At 45.6% G+C, this 17685-nt stretch overlaps 1 protein-coding gene across 1 annotated transcript in view; it reads right to left on the bottom strand.

The window, feature by feature from the left end:
• Positions 1-1679: 1679 nt before the first annotated feature.
• Positions 1680-17685, bottom strand: part of CFAP47 (cilia and flagella associated protein 47) — a 3369192-nt gene continuing 3353186 nt past the window's right edge. Inside the window, exon 64 of the mRNA XM_069639370.1 lies at positions 1680-2039. Within this exon, the coding sequence (XP_069495471.1) occupies positions 1830-2039 (210 nt within the window). The 3' untranslated portion in view covers positions 1680-1829. The remainder of the gene's footprint in view (positions 2040-17685) is intronic.

Here is a 17685-nt window from a genome sequence, read left to right as displayed (position 1 = left end):
CTAAACTGATCACAACTGACATTCGACTTTTCATCTGCATATACATTGGGAAACGGTAGTCTTACCTTATACTACCGCACAAGGTCTTATCAACCAGCAGACTCCCCATATCAGACTCGCAGACCAGAGTCTCTGTATGCTGTCTTTGGAATCGCCCACACGTGACATGGCCTTTGCCTCGCTCTGGCTGCAGTCTTACAACACTGTGCAGACTGGTCTCTGGCTGGAGGAACATGCAGGGCCTGGTGGGTTCATTCAAAACAATGTTTCAGTCGTAAGCCCAGCATGGCCTTGGTCTCCTCACTAGCCTGGTCGGGCTTGCTCAGCAGCTTTTCTTTACATGTTTGTTTCCACTGTGCACTTGCTTCCAGTGACATGCCAGACCAGGTACATCATAGAACCAGCCTGGGCGGCAAATGCCCTCCCCCGAGCCCAGTTCCCCGTGCACAAATGACCCCTCCGCCCCCCCCCCCGTGCCCCGAGCCCAGTCCGCCCCTGCACCAGCAGTGCCAACTGAAATAAAGAGATGGGGGGAGTCAAGGCACTATATCCCCAAAAACAGACACTGTGAGAGGCCAAACGGGGGCTTTTAGCGTTGGTTGCAGCTGCAATGCCATCAAGGCAAGCTATGAGCCTTTCCACATGAAGTACCCAGACAGTGGGGAGAATAGCTACCTACCAGCTTAGTCCACTAGGGTAAAAGGAGAACTACAGCCTTGTCCTTAACGCTCGGTACAGCTATTTCCTGGTTCTACTGGATCTTTCCACACAATTTTCCACCGAGAAGCATGGGATCAGCCAAACTCAACTTGCTTACCATTCTTCCAGTATCTCAGAAACATGGATGCTCGACTTTGCATGTCTCAAGGGTCCATCCGCCATAACACACGCATGATGAAGCTTTGATTGGAGATGGACTCTCAAAAATGACAGAACGGCTTAACGACTTCTTGTTTCTATGACGGCACCTCCACCAGGGTTTCTTCGGTACCCAGCCACCCATCGTCTGGACTTTGGGCATTCATTAACTGTTTTGCGTTTTACCAGTCAGACCGCCAGACCACTTCCCTACACTGGCAAGTGCTGGTCTTGGGGATTTCTCTCACCCATGGCTTTCCATTTATCTCATTGATTCTTCACACACCTCATATAATGATGGCCAATATGGCTGACTAGACACCCATCCTGCTGTGGTTAACAAAGCCCTCGCCGTTTTTGTAGTATTTCCCTGTCATTGTTCTACTTTTGTAGCCCCTTTCAAAAGCGCTCCAAGACAGCCGGAACATGGTATGTTGTGCTTCACAAACTCATAAAGCAAGAATATTGCGGGGATCATTTTGGAAGTCCCTCCCCAGAGTGCAACAATTAGTGCCAAATGCCCGTTTTGATATGCCTTTTGGCATTCTGGAGCATCTTCGTCATTTTTGCAGGCAGGGCTGGGCATGGAATAGGGTTATTGTAGCCCAATGTGTGCAATTAATTAACTCTTTTTTTTTTTAACAAAATTAGCCCTGAAGAGGTCATGGTGCCAAGTTACTCAAACACTCAAGGAAGACCGGATTAAATGTACTACTGCAGAGAGTAGTGGGTTTTAGTCTTAGAGCCAAGGGTGGGTATTAACTGTTGATGTTGAGATCAAAGTCTTTCCGAACATGGAATAAATAGCTACAATCCATACATTTTTTTAAATGTTGGTTTTATTCTTTAGATAAAAAAGTACACGTTTTAAAAATAAATCTGCAATCTTCATTAGGCATTTCGGTTCTGTTTGCAAAGTCTTGTGTCAAGAAAATCAAGTTAAAAATATATATCTAAAAAGAAGCTCTTGTTTATTTCATTCTTAACACCAGAGGCGCTCCCTTGATAGGGGAAGACACTGCGGTGGCAACCAGCTTAATATTTTCGCGCAGGAAATTGCGCTGCCGGACTGTGGCTGACCGGATGTACCCGGCAGAGGCTATTTTCGAGGAAGCGCTCTTGGGAGGTGTAGTCTGGGGCGGCATGCCATTGATCTCATAGGTCCACTGCATCGCTGCCGTCTGCAAAACAAGAAATAAACAAAAACAGACTGTCACCCATGAGAAAGGGAGGCAAGTAAACCGAGCACGTGCAAGGTAAAACCCAATGCATGTGAGAAACAATTAACATAATGTGCTCATTAGCAAGGCGGTTGCTACTGGTTTTGCGTGCTCAGAAAACAGAGAAATGGAGCTTCGCCAGGAATTAATTCCAATACGATGCTAAAGGGGCCACGAGGAACAGTTAATGCTAGCACACAAGGCAATGAAAAAGTAAACCTGCTAAGCACTTTCTTCTCCAACTATTAGCTTCATGGGCCTTGCTGGAGCTAAATGCATAGCAGCCAAGTCAATTTTGCTCACGCGAATTTCATTATACGATTAGTGTTTAATGCACAATACATCTGGGTTCCTATTCTGCCCCACGACATAATGAAAACATTTCACCACGAATGAACGTGCTACATTTACATACCCAGCCAGGAACGTTACCTAATTACCGCATCCCCTCTCTCTCCCCCCGCCCCACTCATAAGCAAGCTCATCTCTCGAATACCTTTATAGCTAAATGTGCATGACAGAATGCTTAGAACTGACGCAGTCAATGGTTTTTTTGCTGTTGCTTGAATATTGTGCTTTGGTGCACGTCAGTGATGTTGCGCAGCGTCAAGAATTGTATGTTACTATTTTGAAGACGTTATGACTTACGTCACCTTACAATGTTTCTCTTATCTTCAGAAATTATTGATCATTTGTCAATTAATAAGCAAACAAGATGGAGACCCGATGAAGCGAAACATGTTTCCACGTGCACACTAAAAGGCTTTCCGAAAATTAAAACGGCAAGGGGCTCTTTTCTGAAAACCCCATACATTACGCAGAGGGGACGTGTTAAATTTGCACTTAGTTTGCAAACTGGTTATCTCTGTGCAATTTTCATCATTTCCCACGGCAGAATGCAACGTGGTGGTGCAAAGTGGAGGTGTACTCACCTTTACACCTCCTTTTTGCACTCCATGAAAAATGAGTAAACGCTGCCTGCCACTTATGCATGGCAGTCAGCGTTCACTATGGATGCCTATGGAGTTTACCCTGCTTTATGCTGGAGGAAAAAGCAGACTGATTCCATGGGAATTCACGGCATTCGACACCAGCATTACAATGTCATGCCGGGGTGAATGCTGGAGTGTTTGTATGGCCGAGAGGAAGGCAGAGGTGTGTTCCTAAATGATGTTCGGTGCCCCATCGCTGCCATACAAATGAATGAAAACATGGTCCGGAGTAATACTCGTACATGAAACGACTACGAAATTTAGGGAGATTCCTGTAGCTGTGACTCCTTTTAATATAAATGGATTGCTGGCAACCTGGCCCTACTGCAGGAACCCCTGACATAGCATTATTAGAATAGGACACCATTTCCAAAGCCTCCTGTCCTTCTCATTGGCATGGTGGAACAGTGCTTGGTAGAAGGTCAGGTTAGGAAAGGTTTTCAGTTATTGGGATGTATGTGACATGGCAAATTATTAGGTTTGAGTAAAGACTAGGGAAAGAGGTAGAGCTTCAGAAGTGAAGGTGGTCAGTATTTTTCTGAATGGCAGGAAATCAGTGGCTTTGCAGATCTCTTAGGACAGAGGTGCTACCCATGACTGACTTTTGGTTCGAGTGAGCTTGTGTTTTGGGTTAATGAGGAGAGTGGGTGTACTGATTTGTTGGGACTGTTCGAAGATGGAGTCTGTGAGCGAGGTAGGTTTGATTCCTTGCGTTTATGGCTTTGAGTGGTATGCAGAAATATTTGAATTAAAAGATTGGATAAGTGGTCCCACAAGTCGGAGAGTAACTTCATGCAATCGTAGATCACAACTCATTCAATAAATGGCACTAATCACACTCTCATATGCCTGTCAACGAAGCATAAACTGGTTTTGAATACAGTAAACAGGCTCAGAGCAGAGTGCAAATGGTGATCCACAGCAATAGGACCCATTGGAAAGTATCCCATGGCCTCACAGGACAACTGATGCTGGTCCACACCAATATATTATTTATTTAGAAATGTATAAAAAACATTCTGACCCACACGTAGCCCTAATAAGAAATGTAGCTCAAATATTGGCCTACAACAAAGTGAATCAACAACAGAAGTCTTATTTCTGAAAGAGCGAGAGAGGCACTATTCCCAAAGGTTTAATGCCCATTGAATTGTGCATTTTGTTTGATGCCATGTTTAAGTAGGATGCCCTTACAAAATGTAAATAAATATGTGCACACCAGAGAATATTTTGTTGACCATTTCGATGTCCCTTTTTAGTACAGTTTATTGTAAATACTAAAGGTAAACAATACAGAAGGCCACAGAATGTGCATTGAAATCACAGCAGTGTTGTGTTCTAAGACCCAAGCACCTGCAATATGTTATCAATATAAGAACCCAGCCTAGGTCCCAAAACACTAATTCTCACAAACCTGAAGCCTAAAAAGAACTTGTTTTTCTTAACTATCTTTACTATGTATTTTAGAGTACAACATGATGCAAAATATAAGGCCTAAGGCAGCCTTACGTAAAGCTCCACTGTATATAATATCAGTGACTAGATTTGCATATGTTGTATTTTAACCAAGTAGAGTCATACAGGATCTAACATTGAAGTACTCTTTTATTCTGACATTCCTGTAATTCATTTTGAAGCATGCACTGTATTGAGAAATTGAAGTAAGCATAGCCCAGACATATTTCCATTACTGGGGGGGAGGGGGTTATGATTCGACCCCCGACCCCCTGCCATGGTCTCAGGAAGTGGAAGATGCCTTAGTCATCATTAAGCAAGCACTCGCAGCAGCTCTGGCTTTAGGTGTGCTGGATTATAGCAAGCCCTTTGTCTTGTTTTGCGACAAGCGCAACAGGTTTGCTCAAGGTGTGTTGATTCAGTTTCACGGTGACAAGCACCGGCCTGTATCCTACCACACCGTAACTCTAGATCCAATAGCCGCAGGACTCCCAGCTTGTATGTGAGCCATTGTCGCTGATACCCTGTTGATAGAGAAAACAGACTCCCTAGTAAAAGGACATCATGTCACAATTTCGGTTCCCCATGCTGTCTTGTCATTGTTTCTAAAAGGAAATACACAACACATGTCGAATTCCTGCCTTACACGATACGAAAGCTACTAATTTTCACTGCCAATGTAATGCTGAATCGTTGTTCAGTCCTGAACCCTGCCTTGTTTTTACTGTTGGGAAGCAGATGGTCCAATCCCATACACTTCTGGCCCCCCTCGCAGTAAATAGATGACGTGTAAGCCAAGGGGGGAGACACACCCACCCCCACGGTGCATCCTGTTATGACACGACAAAGACCTATATGAATAACGTTGCTCACAGGCCCGAAAATAGACGCCATTTTGCACTGACACAGATGCCATCTTTACTAAGCCCAAAGAATCATCCCTCTGCAAAATTCAGCTCTCCCATCCCCAGCTCCTCACACAGAGAGCCCAAGACACTGCCACGCCCCTCTGGGCAAGCTCTGTGCGAGCCTTGTTCTCACGGAAGTCCAATAATTTATTGTTGCAAATGGCTAACATGACTTCCCCAGAATGTGCTCTCTGCAGAGCGCGAGATCGAAGCAAGCCCCAGCACAAGTACCCATCCATCTCCACAAAACTACCCATGCCCTTTCAATCCCCACCCCGCCAGACCAGGGCCCACCAGTTCCTCGAGCCTCCACTCTGTCATGTTGATATTCATCTGACCCCCTCGTACCGCCCATTCCAGAACACCCACCATAGACTTAATCCTGCATAGTAGTATATTCTCTCCACATTAAAACATGTCATGAGGCATCAGGGAACATAAATAGTAGATAAAACCCCCAGGGGGAGACCTCTGGGAGCAGGACCCAGTATCAATAAAGTCTTGAATGTAGAGATCGGATTGCCCATATATTAGCTCACATTTTCTAAAATACCCCCTTGAAGCAATAATTTTTATGTCTGACATTATTCTCATATTATCAGTTCCTGTTTGTTAGCTTAGATAGTTAGAGTTGTGTTACATTTCGACCTAACCTTCACCGCGGAGATGAGCCCAGCTGACCCATGTGCATCATAATCGACTGAGAAGCAACAGCCAATGGAGCCTAGCCATCCCATATGGAGCTGGGTTTAGTATATGTCTCCAACCAAATAAATATGTTGAAATGTTACTTATATCTGATGTCACATATGACGCTTGAAGCCTTTTTAAATGTGCTGCCTGTGTACTTTTTGGCAGAGCGCTCTTGGGCAGCAGAGTTCTTTGCTTGCTAACTTTATTTTATATAAAGTTTGTTATCCTTGCAATTCATCTCTTGGTCTCATTCCCTGACGGGGTGTGTTATTATTTTGGTCTATTGTGGCGTTATGTGTTTGGGTGCCCACCTTCATTTGGTGACCCCTTTGCGTGATTTCCTCGAGACTGCCCTTACTTGCAACAAGATCCAGAGCTTCTCCAGCAAGACCGACGCCACCTACGGTTGACCAGTCCCCAAAAAACGCATACGCAGAAGAAAAGGTTCTTGTGGGTTCTGGTTTTGCGAATACCCCGCAGCTCGCCTGAGCCGGGTTTGGCCCCAGGGAAAGGCACAGACATTGTGGATAGACCGCAAACAGATGCTCTTAGAAGGACACGGTCACGTGAGTATAAATTGCAAGGAAAAAACAAATGTGGGAAGTGGAGAATTTAGAGCGGTATGATTGAAGGGAGCACACAAGGGTTAAACGTGAATGGATAGTGTCATTGTTTGAAGTAAAGCGCTTTCTCTTTTTTGGCCATTAGTTTTTTATGAGACATAAAGTGGAAATACGGGAACCTAGCTCAGAAAGGGGGTGGAAAGCGGCGCGCGGGGAACACTGTCCAGACCAGTGCAGAGCATAAATAAGGAGACAAAAGTAGGAGCCCCATATAATTACAGGGTTCGGGAAGAAGTACTGGTTGTTGTTTTAGCATGTTATTTTAGCTTATTATTTTCAGTGTTTTTTATAATATGTGGAGGAAGGCCCAGAAGGGGCAGAGGTGATGTGAATGTTGAGTGAGTAAGGAATTGAATATGCTCTAAGAAAAGGGGGTGTATATGTTGTTGGGGTATATGTCTTTCGTTAAATGTTTTTGGTTTGTTTTTGTTGGTTTTTAAGATGTTCCATGTTTTTCGTATATGTAATTGTATAGTGTATTGTGATGCTAAGCCAAAGAGTCTAAGATATTAGTGACTGTCCCAGAAAGAAGGCCTCAGGAAGAATAGAGAGGGGAAGGGAAGATAAGGGCCCATACGAGTTGGGGAAACAGTACACAGGTGAAAGGTCCTCAGTAATGGGGATGGATACTGCACTGTTCCATATCTGTAAGCATCTCCCTCTGTACAATGAGTGAATTAAAAAATGCAATAATCAATGGGTGACTGAAACAAAGGGGGAGGGACTATCACATGCTTGGCCAAAGAGCGGGTCCTCTGATAAGGGAACATTAGAACACCCAACAACATTGTTTAAGGGAAAACAGCTCCAAAACAGAAGGGAAGTGTTAGATTTGTGGAGAATGTTCGAAGAAACCCCGGCCATAGTTAAAAGGGAAATTGGGCTGGAAACGCCAACAATGGATGGGGGAGGCGGGAGGTATGTGGAGACGAAGGAGCGGGTGCCCAAGAGGATTTACCCATTACTCGCAAGGCCAGCGGAAGGGTACTCTGACCCAACATATGTATCAGGGGAAAGCACTCCTGCATCCCCAGGTACGGCCCCATCCCCTCCGTATGACCCATCCACCACCACCCCCGTTCACACTGGAGTAAGTACCCTCGAGTAAGACCTCGAAGTAGCATTAACCACTATCTGAACAGAATTGGCTCGATCACGATCTGTATGTGAAGCAGCACAAGGGTCTACCAGAGGGCCCCAACCCCCGCAAGTTACCCCTCCCATCCCCGAAGATGAATGAAAATCAGGAGACTTCCTCTTCCGAATAGACAGGGTGCCCGTACGAGAAGAGCGAGAAGGGGAAATTGATAGTTTGGGGCATGACACAGTGGCCCCGGTGAGGGACGAAGAGTATTGGAGCGATTTTGATGAATCAGAAGGTGCTGTGGGAGGGATACAGCAGGTGCAATGGGCCTCCCATAGAGTGAGTTAGAGGCATGGGAGGGAAGGCTCCGACACAGATTGAGAAGAATGGCTTTAGCAAAAAAGAAAGGAACGAAGGTGAGCATTGGGAAAGGAAAGTCAAAACTACAAATCCCTCTTATCCACAAGGGAACAGGGCAGCCCCATTATGTACCTTGGGCACAAATGGACATAAATGATCTCCTCAAGTCCCTCCCCCCACTCACGGGAGGCGCAGGAAAATTGATCTATGCCTTTGAGCAAAACACAGCAGGTGTCCGGCTGACTATAGGAGATATTAAGAGTCTCCTGGTGTCAGCAATAGGAGATCAGGCTGACACAGTGTGGGTGAAAGTGGGATTCCCAGGCGTGACAATCAGTATCGACACTCTGGGGCATCATTCAACAATGTTCGTGCACAGGTATGGGATGCCCTGCGGAGAACCTTCCCCGACACCCCAGATTTACATTTCATAATACACTGCACTATGGGGGGATGAGGAAGATGCTGCGCAATTAATTATTCGGGTGCAGGAGATAAAGCGCGCAGAGACAGGCACCGCATGGGACCAGTCTACCTCGCTATTTTACTTCATAATTAAGCGAGGCCGTCCAAAGGAAGTACAGGAGGCCCTTGATAAAATAGAAGGGATAAAAGCCCAGGGCTGGCCTGAGATTCAGTGCATTATAGTACACCACTCTAGGAGGATCAAAGAGAGGGAGAAGGAAACAATTCAGAAGATATTAGCTGAAGAAGCGAAACTAGTACAGACAAAATTGGAGTAGGTTGCAGCAGTCACAGCAGCTCTGCCCTCGGAGCAGCCAGGGGAGGAGGGAGGTGTCTCCGTAGCAACACAGGCAAGGATGGCTGCAATGTGGGCAGACAATGGGCAAGAGCAGTGGGGAGGAGAGCAACAGTATATGGGACTGAAGTGACAAGGAAGACCTTCAAGAGGAAGAAGTGGGTTCCAGGGACAGAGGGGAGGGGGCTATGGGGGACAAGGACCCAGAGGAGGGAACACAGGGCAATGCTGGTCGTGCAGGAGGTGGGGTCACTTTTCACGGGAGTGCCGCAGCAGGCCTGGAGGGGCCTTTCAGTACAACCAACCCTATTACAGTCAATCCCAGTGTGGGCTCCTCATCCTGGGAGCCCGCATGGTCTGCCACAAGGAGGGTACGAGCTGAATCAACAGTGTGAATAATAACCCCTGCCACCACCTGATTATAATACACTCCATCAACCCCTGCACAGTATGCAATCACAACAAAATTGCCCCAACCAAATGGCCCAACGGCATAGCAACCCCTTTGCCACCACCCCAAATGGCGCACCGGCACCCTATGATTCGGTGTGTGTGCTCAGTGAAAATATTTTCTCTTGCCTGGGGACAGACACTCACTCCGACTAGGACAGCCCAAAGAGAGCAATTGCGTGCCCAGTCCTATCCACTACCTTACATCCAGAAGAGGAACCACTGGTGGGGGCAGAGGTGGGGAACAAACAGTTAATGTTTATGGTGGACTCTGGGGCGGAGAAATCATGTATATGTGTAGGTGATGTTCCGTTATCTGGCAAAAATCTCAAAAACACAAGGGTTCTCTGGGGCTGTAATAACGGTTCCTTTACCAAAGATTTGGATGTCAAGATAGGCGGAAAAACAGTGCGATTACCCCGACTCTACTATGAAAGTTCCCCTGCTCATTTACCGGGGCAAGATTGACTCAGCAAGTCAGCATATGACAATATCATTCACTGATTGAGGGATTGTTTGTTCCACTCCAGGCATGTGTCCCCTCAGAGCAATGCTGTTGATGCATACCATACCCAATGAACTAAAGGTGAGGGCGGTGCCAGTAAATCCCACCATGTTTGTGTACGGGATCAGAGAGCTGGCTAGAGCAGTGCCGTAGCTCACTAGAAAAGAATGGAGGGTGCCTTCTGATTTTGTATTCACTCTGTAGCTGCCTCCGAAATGGTTGCTGGTACAATAATGTCACTAGATTTAGAAGGAGTACAGGTATCTACAAAAAGAATAGTGGCAATAGGGATGGACATGCATGGAAGCGAATGGCGCACAGTAATGTGCATTGACCCAAACATAGCATTGAGCGAATTAAAGGACGAGGAATTGTTCACTGATGACAATGACAGGGACATTATTTTGGAAATAAGCCTTCCCAGTGCAGTGATGGTACCGTACAGAAGAGTCCCGAGCTCCCTCATGGCTGTCATCCGTACACCACATTACTACTATGACACAGATATGCAACAAGTGCCCCCTCAACTGTGGACAATGAACCCACATAATGTAGGCCTAATGAGAGAAGTTACCCCAGTAAAGATTACCCTGAAGCCAGGAGCAAAACTGCCCAGAGTAAAAAAATACCCACTGTCCAGAGAAGCAGAGGAAGGGATTCAAGAAACTCCTTCAGCAAGGTATAATTGACCCCTCAAATTCAGTGTGCAACACGGCCGTGTACCCCATCAAGAAAGCGACAGAGGTGTCGTGGCGTATGATCCAGGATCTCCGCCCACTTAACGATATTGTCCAGAAGGAGTTCCCTCTAGTGCCAAACCATGCTTCCATTTTATGTAGCATTCCAAAGCAGGCCACCCATTTCATTGTGGTTGATTTGAAGAATGCATTTTTCTCAGTGCCCTTGATCCAGACTCCCAATACCTCACAGCATTCACACTAGGTGGGAAGAGGTATGAATACCGCTGATTGCCCCAAGGATACTGCAAGAGCCCCAGCATATTTAACAGAATATTGCATGAAGACCTCAGCAATATTCAAGTTCCCAGCACCATTATTTAGTACGTAGATGACCTCCTGGTCTGCGGTGAGAGTGAAGAAAGTTGCTGAAGAGACTCCATTGTCCTCCTCCAACTACTCGCCCAAAAGGGGTACATGGTTGACGAGAAAAAACGGCAGTAATGTCTGACTGAGGTCCTGTACTTGGGCCAACTGATTTCAAAAGATGGCAAACAAATAAATAGCCGACAGGGAGGCAACAGTGCATGCCTCAGCCAGACCCCACACAGTAAAGGATATTTGCAATTACTGTACTGCCTGGATACTAGACTATGCAGCATACACAAGGCCTCTTCTGCAAGGTCTAAAAGAAGCACAGAAAATAAGGCTCACATAACATGGACAGCAGAAATGCAGACAGCATTTGAGAGCCTAAAGAAATTAATCAGCACAGCCCCAGTACTAGCCACACCTGATTATGAGTGGGAATTTTACCTGTTCCCGCACTCCAATTGAATCCTAATGACCGCTGCTTTAACACAAAAAACCTCCGGCATATTACAGTAGCACACTCGACAATACAGGGTCACTTTACTTGCGAACAGGATCTTGCAGTTGTGGCCTTTGCTATTGTAAAGAGCTCAACAATTGTCATGGGATGCGCCGTCACCTTGTACGTTGAAGACTCCCTATAAGCCATTCTCGAAAGGTCAAAATGCACCCTCAACACACAAAGAACATCAGCGTATGAAATAATCCTGTCACGCCCCAATATTGATGTGGTGCGCCGCAAAACAGTAAACCCAGCCATGTTCCTTAAAGAACCATGCACCGTGAAAGATATGCAAAAGCATGATTGTACGACGTATGAGGGAGAAGGAGATGATATTCCTAAAGCTAGGGAAAATGCATTGCAAGAAGGAGAAGTGTTCTTTGTAGATGGATCAGTGTCCATCTGCCAGTAAACAGGTGAAAAACATGTCAGAGCCGCACTAGTGAGATTGGAAGATGGGAAATATGAGGTAATGGTTAAGAAACATTTGCCCATGCACTATTCCACCCAAGCCGCCGAGCTTGTGGCATTGATTGAAGCACTCAATGCAGCGAAGCGGTGTGCAGTAACAATATATTCGGATTCGGCATACGTAACTACTATGGTACATGCTGGACTATCTAGATGGAGAAGGAGGGGGTTCCAGAGAGCGGATGGGTCCTCAATACAACATGCAGAATTATTGAATAAATTAATTGAGGCACTGGCAGAACCCTCTGTAGTGGGCTTAGTAAAATTCCAGGCTCACACACACAATGATGACAAAATCTCATTAGGAAATGCAGTCGCGGATGCAGCTGCCAAAAAGGCGGCATATATGCCCATACCAATGGGTACATAGTGCATTTTCCATAAACAAACAAGGAGAATGCAAGGCAGAAGGATACAACTCATTACCCATTGCCCAAATCAGAGTTACAGAAGAGAGCCCACCTACAGAGCAGGAGTTATGGACTAAACGAGTGTGCACACAGTCATCGACTGATTTACTATGGCGACAGGAGGCAACAGGGAAAGTGGTTATGCCCGTAGAATTACTGGGTGTGGCGTTTGAACAATTACACTTCCCGGCACATACTTCAGCACATTGCAGCCGATCTCGAGGAAGATTGGTTCATTCGAAACCTCCAGGAATACCTTAACAAAATGGTAATAGAATGTATGACTTGTCGGGTATTCAATTCAGGCATGACTCTTAGAACACTCGGGGGGACATTACCCCGCCCTGTAGGACCTTTCCGTGAGCTGGACATTGACTATGCAGACATGGGAAATAGATGCAATGGAGCCAGATATTTAATTGTAGTGGTGTGTCCCTTTTCGCAATGGGTGGAAGCAGGGCCCTGTGCCTACCCAGACACGAAGTGTGCAGCAAAATTCCTCATAAGAGAGGTATTCCCCCGCTGGGGGATATGTGACGTCATACGTTCCGACAACAGAACACATTTTTTGAATGATTTGTTCACAGAGGTGACCATACTGTTAGGAATAAAACACAAAATGTGCTCGATTTACCATCTTCAAGCAAACAGAGGGTCAAGAAAATCAATGGCCTCCTTAAAAGTTGGTTATCAAAACTGTGCCACTCCCTAAAAAAGAACTGGGTATACTGCCTGCCCTTGGCCCTCTTTCAGCTGCGCACACAACCCAGCAAGGACCACCATCTGTCCCCCCACGAAATAGTAACTGGTCTATGCATGCAAATGCCTTTGAGGAGGATGTCTGATGCACATAGAACAGCAACTGTCTTAGGGGAAGAATTTAAAGAATATCTCATCCAGCTCACACGGGCAGTAAGAAGTACTGCCAAACAAATTGCACCACCATTTACAAGAGAAAGCAAAACTGACAACAACTGCAGCAGCAGACAGCCCCACACAACCCTTAATGCCTGGTGAATTGGTTTATGTGCAGAGCTTAATGAGAAAGTGGAACTCTATCAGATTCCATGGACCTTACAAGGTCATAAACTGCACACCCCTGGCTGTAAAAGTGAAAGGGCTATGGTACTGGATCCACTTCTCAGATGTAAGGAAAGCACACTACAGCGTAACACCTGAAACATTGGATAATCATCAAACAAACATTGCAGTACCTTAGAGGGATACTGAAACTAAAAGAAAAAACACAGGCTCACATGTAAATAATAAGAGTATTAGCAAAAATAAAAAAGATAATCTACATATTTAATGCAGTTCTCTCTCGCTACCTCTTCCTCTTGCTTTATCTCTTGCTTCCTCATTCTCTACCTCAAAAAGCTCAACTTTATTTCCTTCTTGTCCCGCTTACAACTCTATTAACACCCACCCCGCTTTTATTATCGCTTTAGGTGCCATGATGAAAGAGTCAATGTCAACAACTAATGCACAGTCAGATAACAGTAGGAATCGAGTAAGTGCTACAATCGCATATAGTTACGAATGTGGTATTAATTTTGTTGCAATTGTTTTCACAATAACTATATTGGTTTTGGGAACATATTGGGCAGCATCTTTATCTGGGGGCCAGGGGGCGAAATGGAAAGATGGCAGCAATATATACCTGAATCTAATCACTGTATATAAGAATGTCACCAAACTAACTTCACAAATTAAAACCACGTTGAAGGTCTTAGATGCTATGCTGCCACCACCCACCAAGTTTACAGTCTCACAAGCTACCTCACAACTTACCAGAGTATCTACCTCATTGCCTAGTGAATTCTATATGAAATATGTTTCCTCTCTTTCCCCTGTGGTGTACAGACAAGACACTGCAGAAACTAATACAAATGTAAACGTTGGTATTTTCCCAATGTACAGTCAGCAACCTGCAAACATCCACGGGTCACTATGTGCTACTTACAGAATGTATAAAGTGTTTATGGGGCAACAACATTCACATAATAGAAGGAGGAAAAGACAGGCACGTCAACATAAATACGATGCCTACCATGGGTTGGGATTAGACACGGTTGAGGATCTTCGCCACCCTGGGCAGTCTAACAGCTGGTATTCTGATATGAGTGCAACTGGAAAAAGAGCAACCAATGGCAGTTGCTACGTGTGTTCCTTGATACCCCATGCCTCTGGTACGCCTAAAGTATTAGTTCCCCAAGAAGCCCCCTTAGTAGAAGCCCAATGTCTCATCCACCTCGCACTATGCAGAATAAAAAGCTCCTTCCAGGCATGCACAGTAAAGTTGAAACTTTGCAAAGAAGGATCACAAGGTCCAAACTGCCTCAAAGAACCATTCCTGGCAATCGAGGGCACAAGCTTCGCGGAAAACAGACAGCTAGAGTCGACCTACATGTGCAAGGCTGAAGCACTGCGTGGCTTTTCAGATCAAAGGCTGGAATGGATGGACCAAACATGTGCACAAATATAGACAGAGCATATCACAAAACTGACATGGGTCTCAGCCCTCGAAAAGCCAATCAAGGTCCGACAGGAAGAAAATTACAAACTTTGTTTCTATGAAGGCGGCAAGGTGTCCATGGGTTCCAACCCATGCTGCAATAGAACCCTCATCATTCCTGATCTTCGAAAAAGCACTGCTGCCTTAATGGACTACTAGTGGGTGTGCTGCAAACAGGCATACTTGCACCTCCTGCCATCATGGAGGGGCTAATGTACGCTTACAACACTGCACTCGCAGTGCTGGTGATACCAGAAGAGCATTTAAAGAGGGGTGCAGTGTCTCAAGAGCAACCAAGGGCACCTCGACCGACAAAAGTGCAACCCACATCTTTAAAATACTTCCTGAGGAAGAGCAGCATGACCGCCTGTCCCGCAAGAAGTGCACATCCAACTACCTGTCTCAAAAATCCTCTGACCTCCTTGCTGAAACCCCTGATGAATACAAATTCTTTCGATCAGCTGAACATTTTTTGCATCACTGGTGTCCAGTGTACAGACAAGAACGAACGCAAAATGGCTCCAGATCGTACGGTGGGAGCTCATCCAACTGGCGAACTAAACTGAAGAGGGGTTCAACGTCATCAAGGTGGAACTACGAACACTCCGACTAATGATAATGTATAATAGGTATGTGTTGGACCTTCTCACGGCTATGGAAGGTGGTGTTTGCACGAAAATCAGGAGTTCATGTTGCACATTCGCACCTTCTTCAGATGCTGAAAATGGGACATTAACACATGTGATTGCAGCAGTACATGACCTGGGCGTGAAAATGAGAAAAGAGGGAGGAATACAGAATGATGAGTGGTTCAGTGTGGCATTCAGCTGGGTACCCTTGTGGCTTGGAACGATCATAAAGATGTTGATGCCCATCATTGTGTTCCTCTTGCTGATTTTCTGTGTGTGCCAGTTAGGATTCAGGTGCTGCACAAAAGCACTGCCAAATAGTGCGACGATGATGGTGACAATCAGCAATAGAAATGTAAATAATAAGGTGCCTCATGATACTAGGGAAGCCCAAGTGCAAACCTGCGAACATGATACTGCATGGTTGCAATATACATGTGCAGTATAATATACTATTATCACACTGCTATCAAACAGCCCCAAGATCCTGAGAATTATAAGGAGGTTTGGGTTGACCTAGATGGGGGATGTATTTACATGGCATGCACTGCTGAAGAATATGCACGGCATGGGGAAAGACTGAAAAGTGTGCGTAGAGCATGGATGCCCGATAAAGGTACCCCTGCATGGGATGAAGCAGTAAAATGGGCTGAGGAGCGCAGAAATACTGGTGGAAGGTATTTGTTAATTTAGGAGTAAAGAAAGGGGGGATGTTGGGAAGGAGATGGTCCAATCCCACCCCTTCTAGCCTTCTTTGCAGTAAATAGATGATGTGTAAGCCAAGGGGGGAGACACACCCACCCACACGGTGCATTCTGTTATGACATGACACAAAGATCTATATGAATAACGTTGCTCACAGGCCCGAAAATAGATGTCATTTTGCAATGACACAGACGCCATCTTTACTAGGCCCAAAAATCATTCCTCTGGGAAACTCAGCTCTCCCATCCCCAGCACCTCACACGGAGCCCAAGACACAGCCACCCCCCTCTCGGATAGCTCTGCACGAGCCTTGTTCTCACAGAAGTCCAATAATTTATTGTTGCAAATGCCTAGCATCACATCCCCAGAATGTGCTCTCTGCAGAGCGTGAGATCGAGGCAAGCCCCAGCACAAGTGCCCATCCATCTCCACAAAACTGCCCATGCCCTTTCAATCCCCACCCCACCAGATCAGGGCCCACCAGTCCCGACCCTCCACTCAGTCATGTTGATACCCATCTGACCCCCTCATACTGACCATTCCAGAACACCCACCATAGACTTAATCCTGCATAGTAGTATATTCTCTCCACATCAAAACATGTCATGAGGCATCAGGGTACATAAACAGTAGATAAAAATCCCAGGGGGAGATCCCTGGGAGCAGAACCCTGGTATCAAAGTCTTGAATGTACACCTTTTCTAAAATACTGCCTTGAAGCAATGATTTGTGTGTCTGCCATTATTCTCATATTATCAGTTCCTGTTGTCTAGATTAGATAGTTCAAAATGTGTTACATTTCGACCTGGCCTTCAACGCGGAGATGAGCCCAGCTGACCCACGTGCATCATGATCGACTGAGAAGCAAAAGCCAATGGAGCCTAGGCATCCCATTTGGAGCTGGGTTTAGTATGTCTCCAACCCATCAAATATGTTGAAATGTTACCTATATCTGATGTCACAAATAACGCTTGGTGCCTTTTTAATGTGCTGCCCATGTACTTTTTGGCAGAGCGCTCTTGGGCAGCAGAGTTCTTTGCTTGCTAACTTTATTTTATATAAAGTGTGTTATCCTTGCAATTCACCTCTTGGTCTCATTCCCTGACGACGTGTGTTATCATAATTTTGGTCTATTGTGGAGTTACGTGTTTGTGTGCCTACCTTCATTACCAACCCCTGAAGATCAGGAACCACATGACTGTCAGGTTGTTGTGGAGACACGTTTGTCACCTAGCGTTGATCTAGCTGATGTATCCTTATTGAATCCTGACCTTATTCTTTTCACTGATGGATCTTGTATCCACATCCTGGAGACTGGAGAATTGGTTTCTAGGTATTCAGTATGTAGCCACAATGCTGTTCTAGAAGCATATTGATTGCCTATGGCCAAATCAGCACAGGTTGAGCAAGCTTGTGGCCCTCACTCATGTGTGTACTCTGGCCCAAGGTCGATCAGCAAAGATGTACACCAACTCCAGGTATGCTCATTGGGTCCA

This window comes from Ambystoma mexicanum, chromosome 7q (assembly GCF_040938575.1).
Source record: "Ambystoma mexicanum isolate Mex_15411 chromosome 7q, UKY_AmexF1_1, whole genome shotgun sequence".
NCBI classification, from domain to species: Eukaryota; Metazoa; Chordata; class Amphibia; order Caudata; family Ambystomatidae; genus Ambystoma; species Ambystoma mexicanum.
The sequence above is the reverse complement of the archived record's forward strand: the minus strand, read 5'-3'. Positions and strand labels throughout refer to the sequence as shown.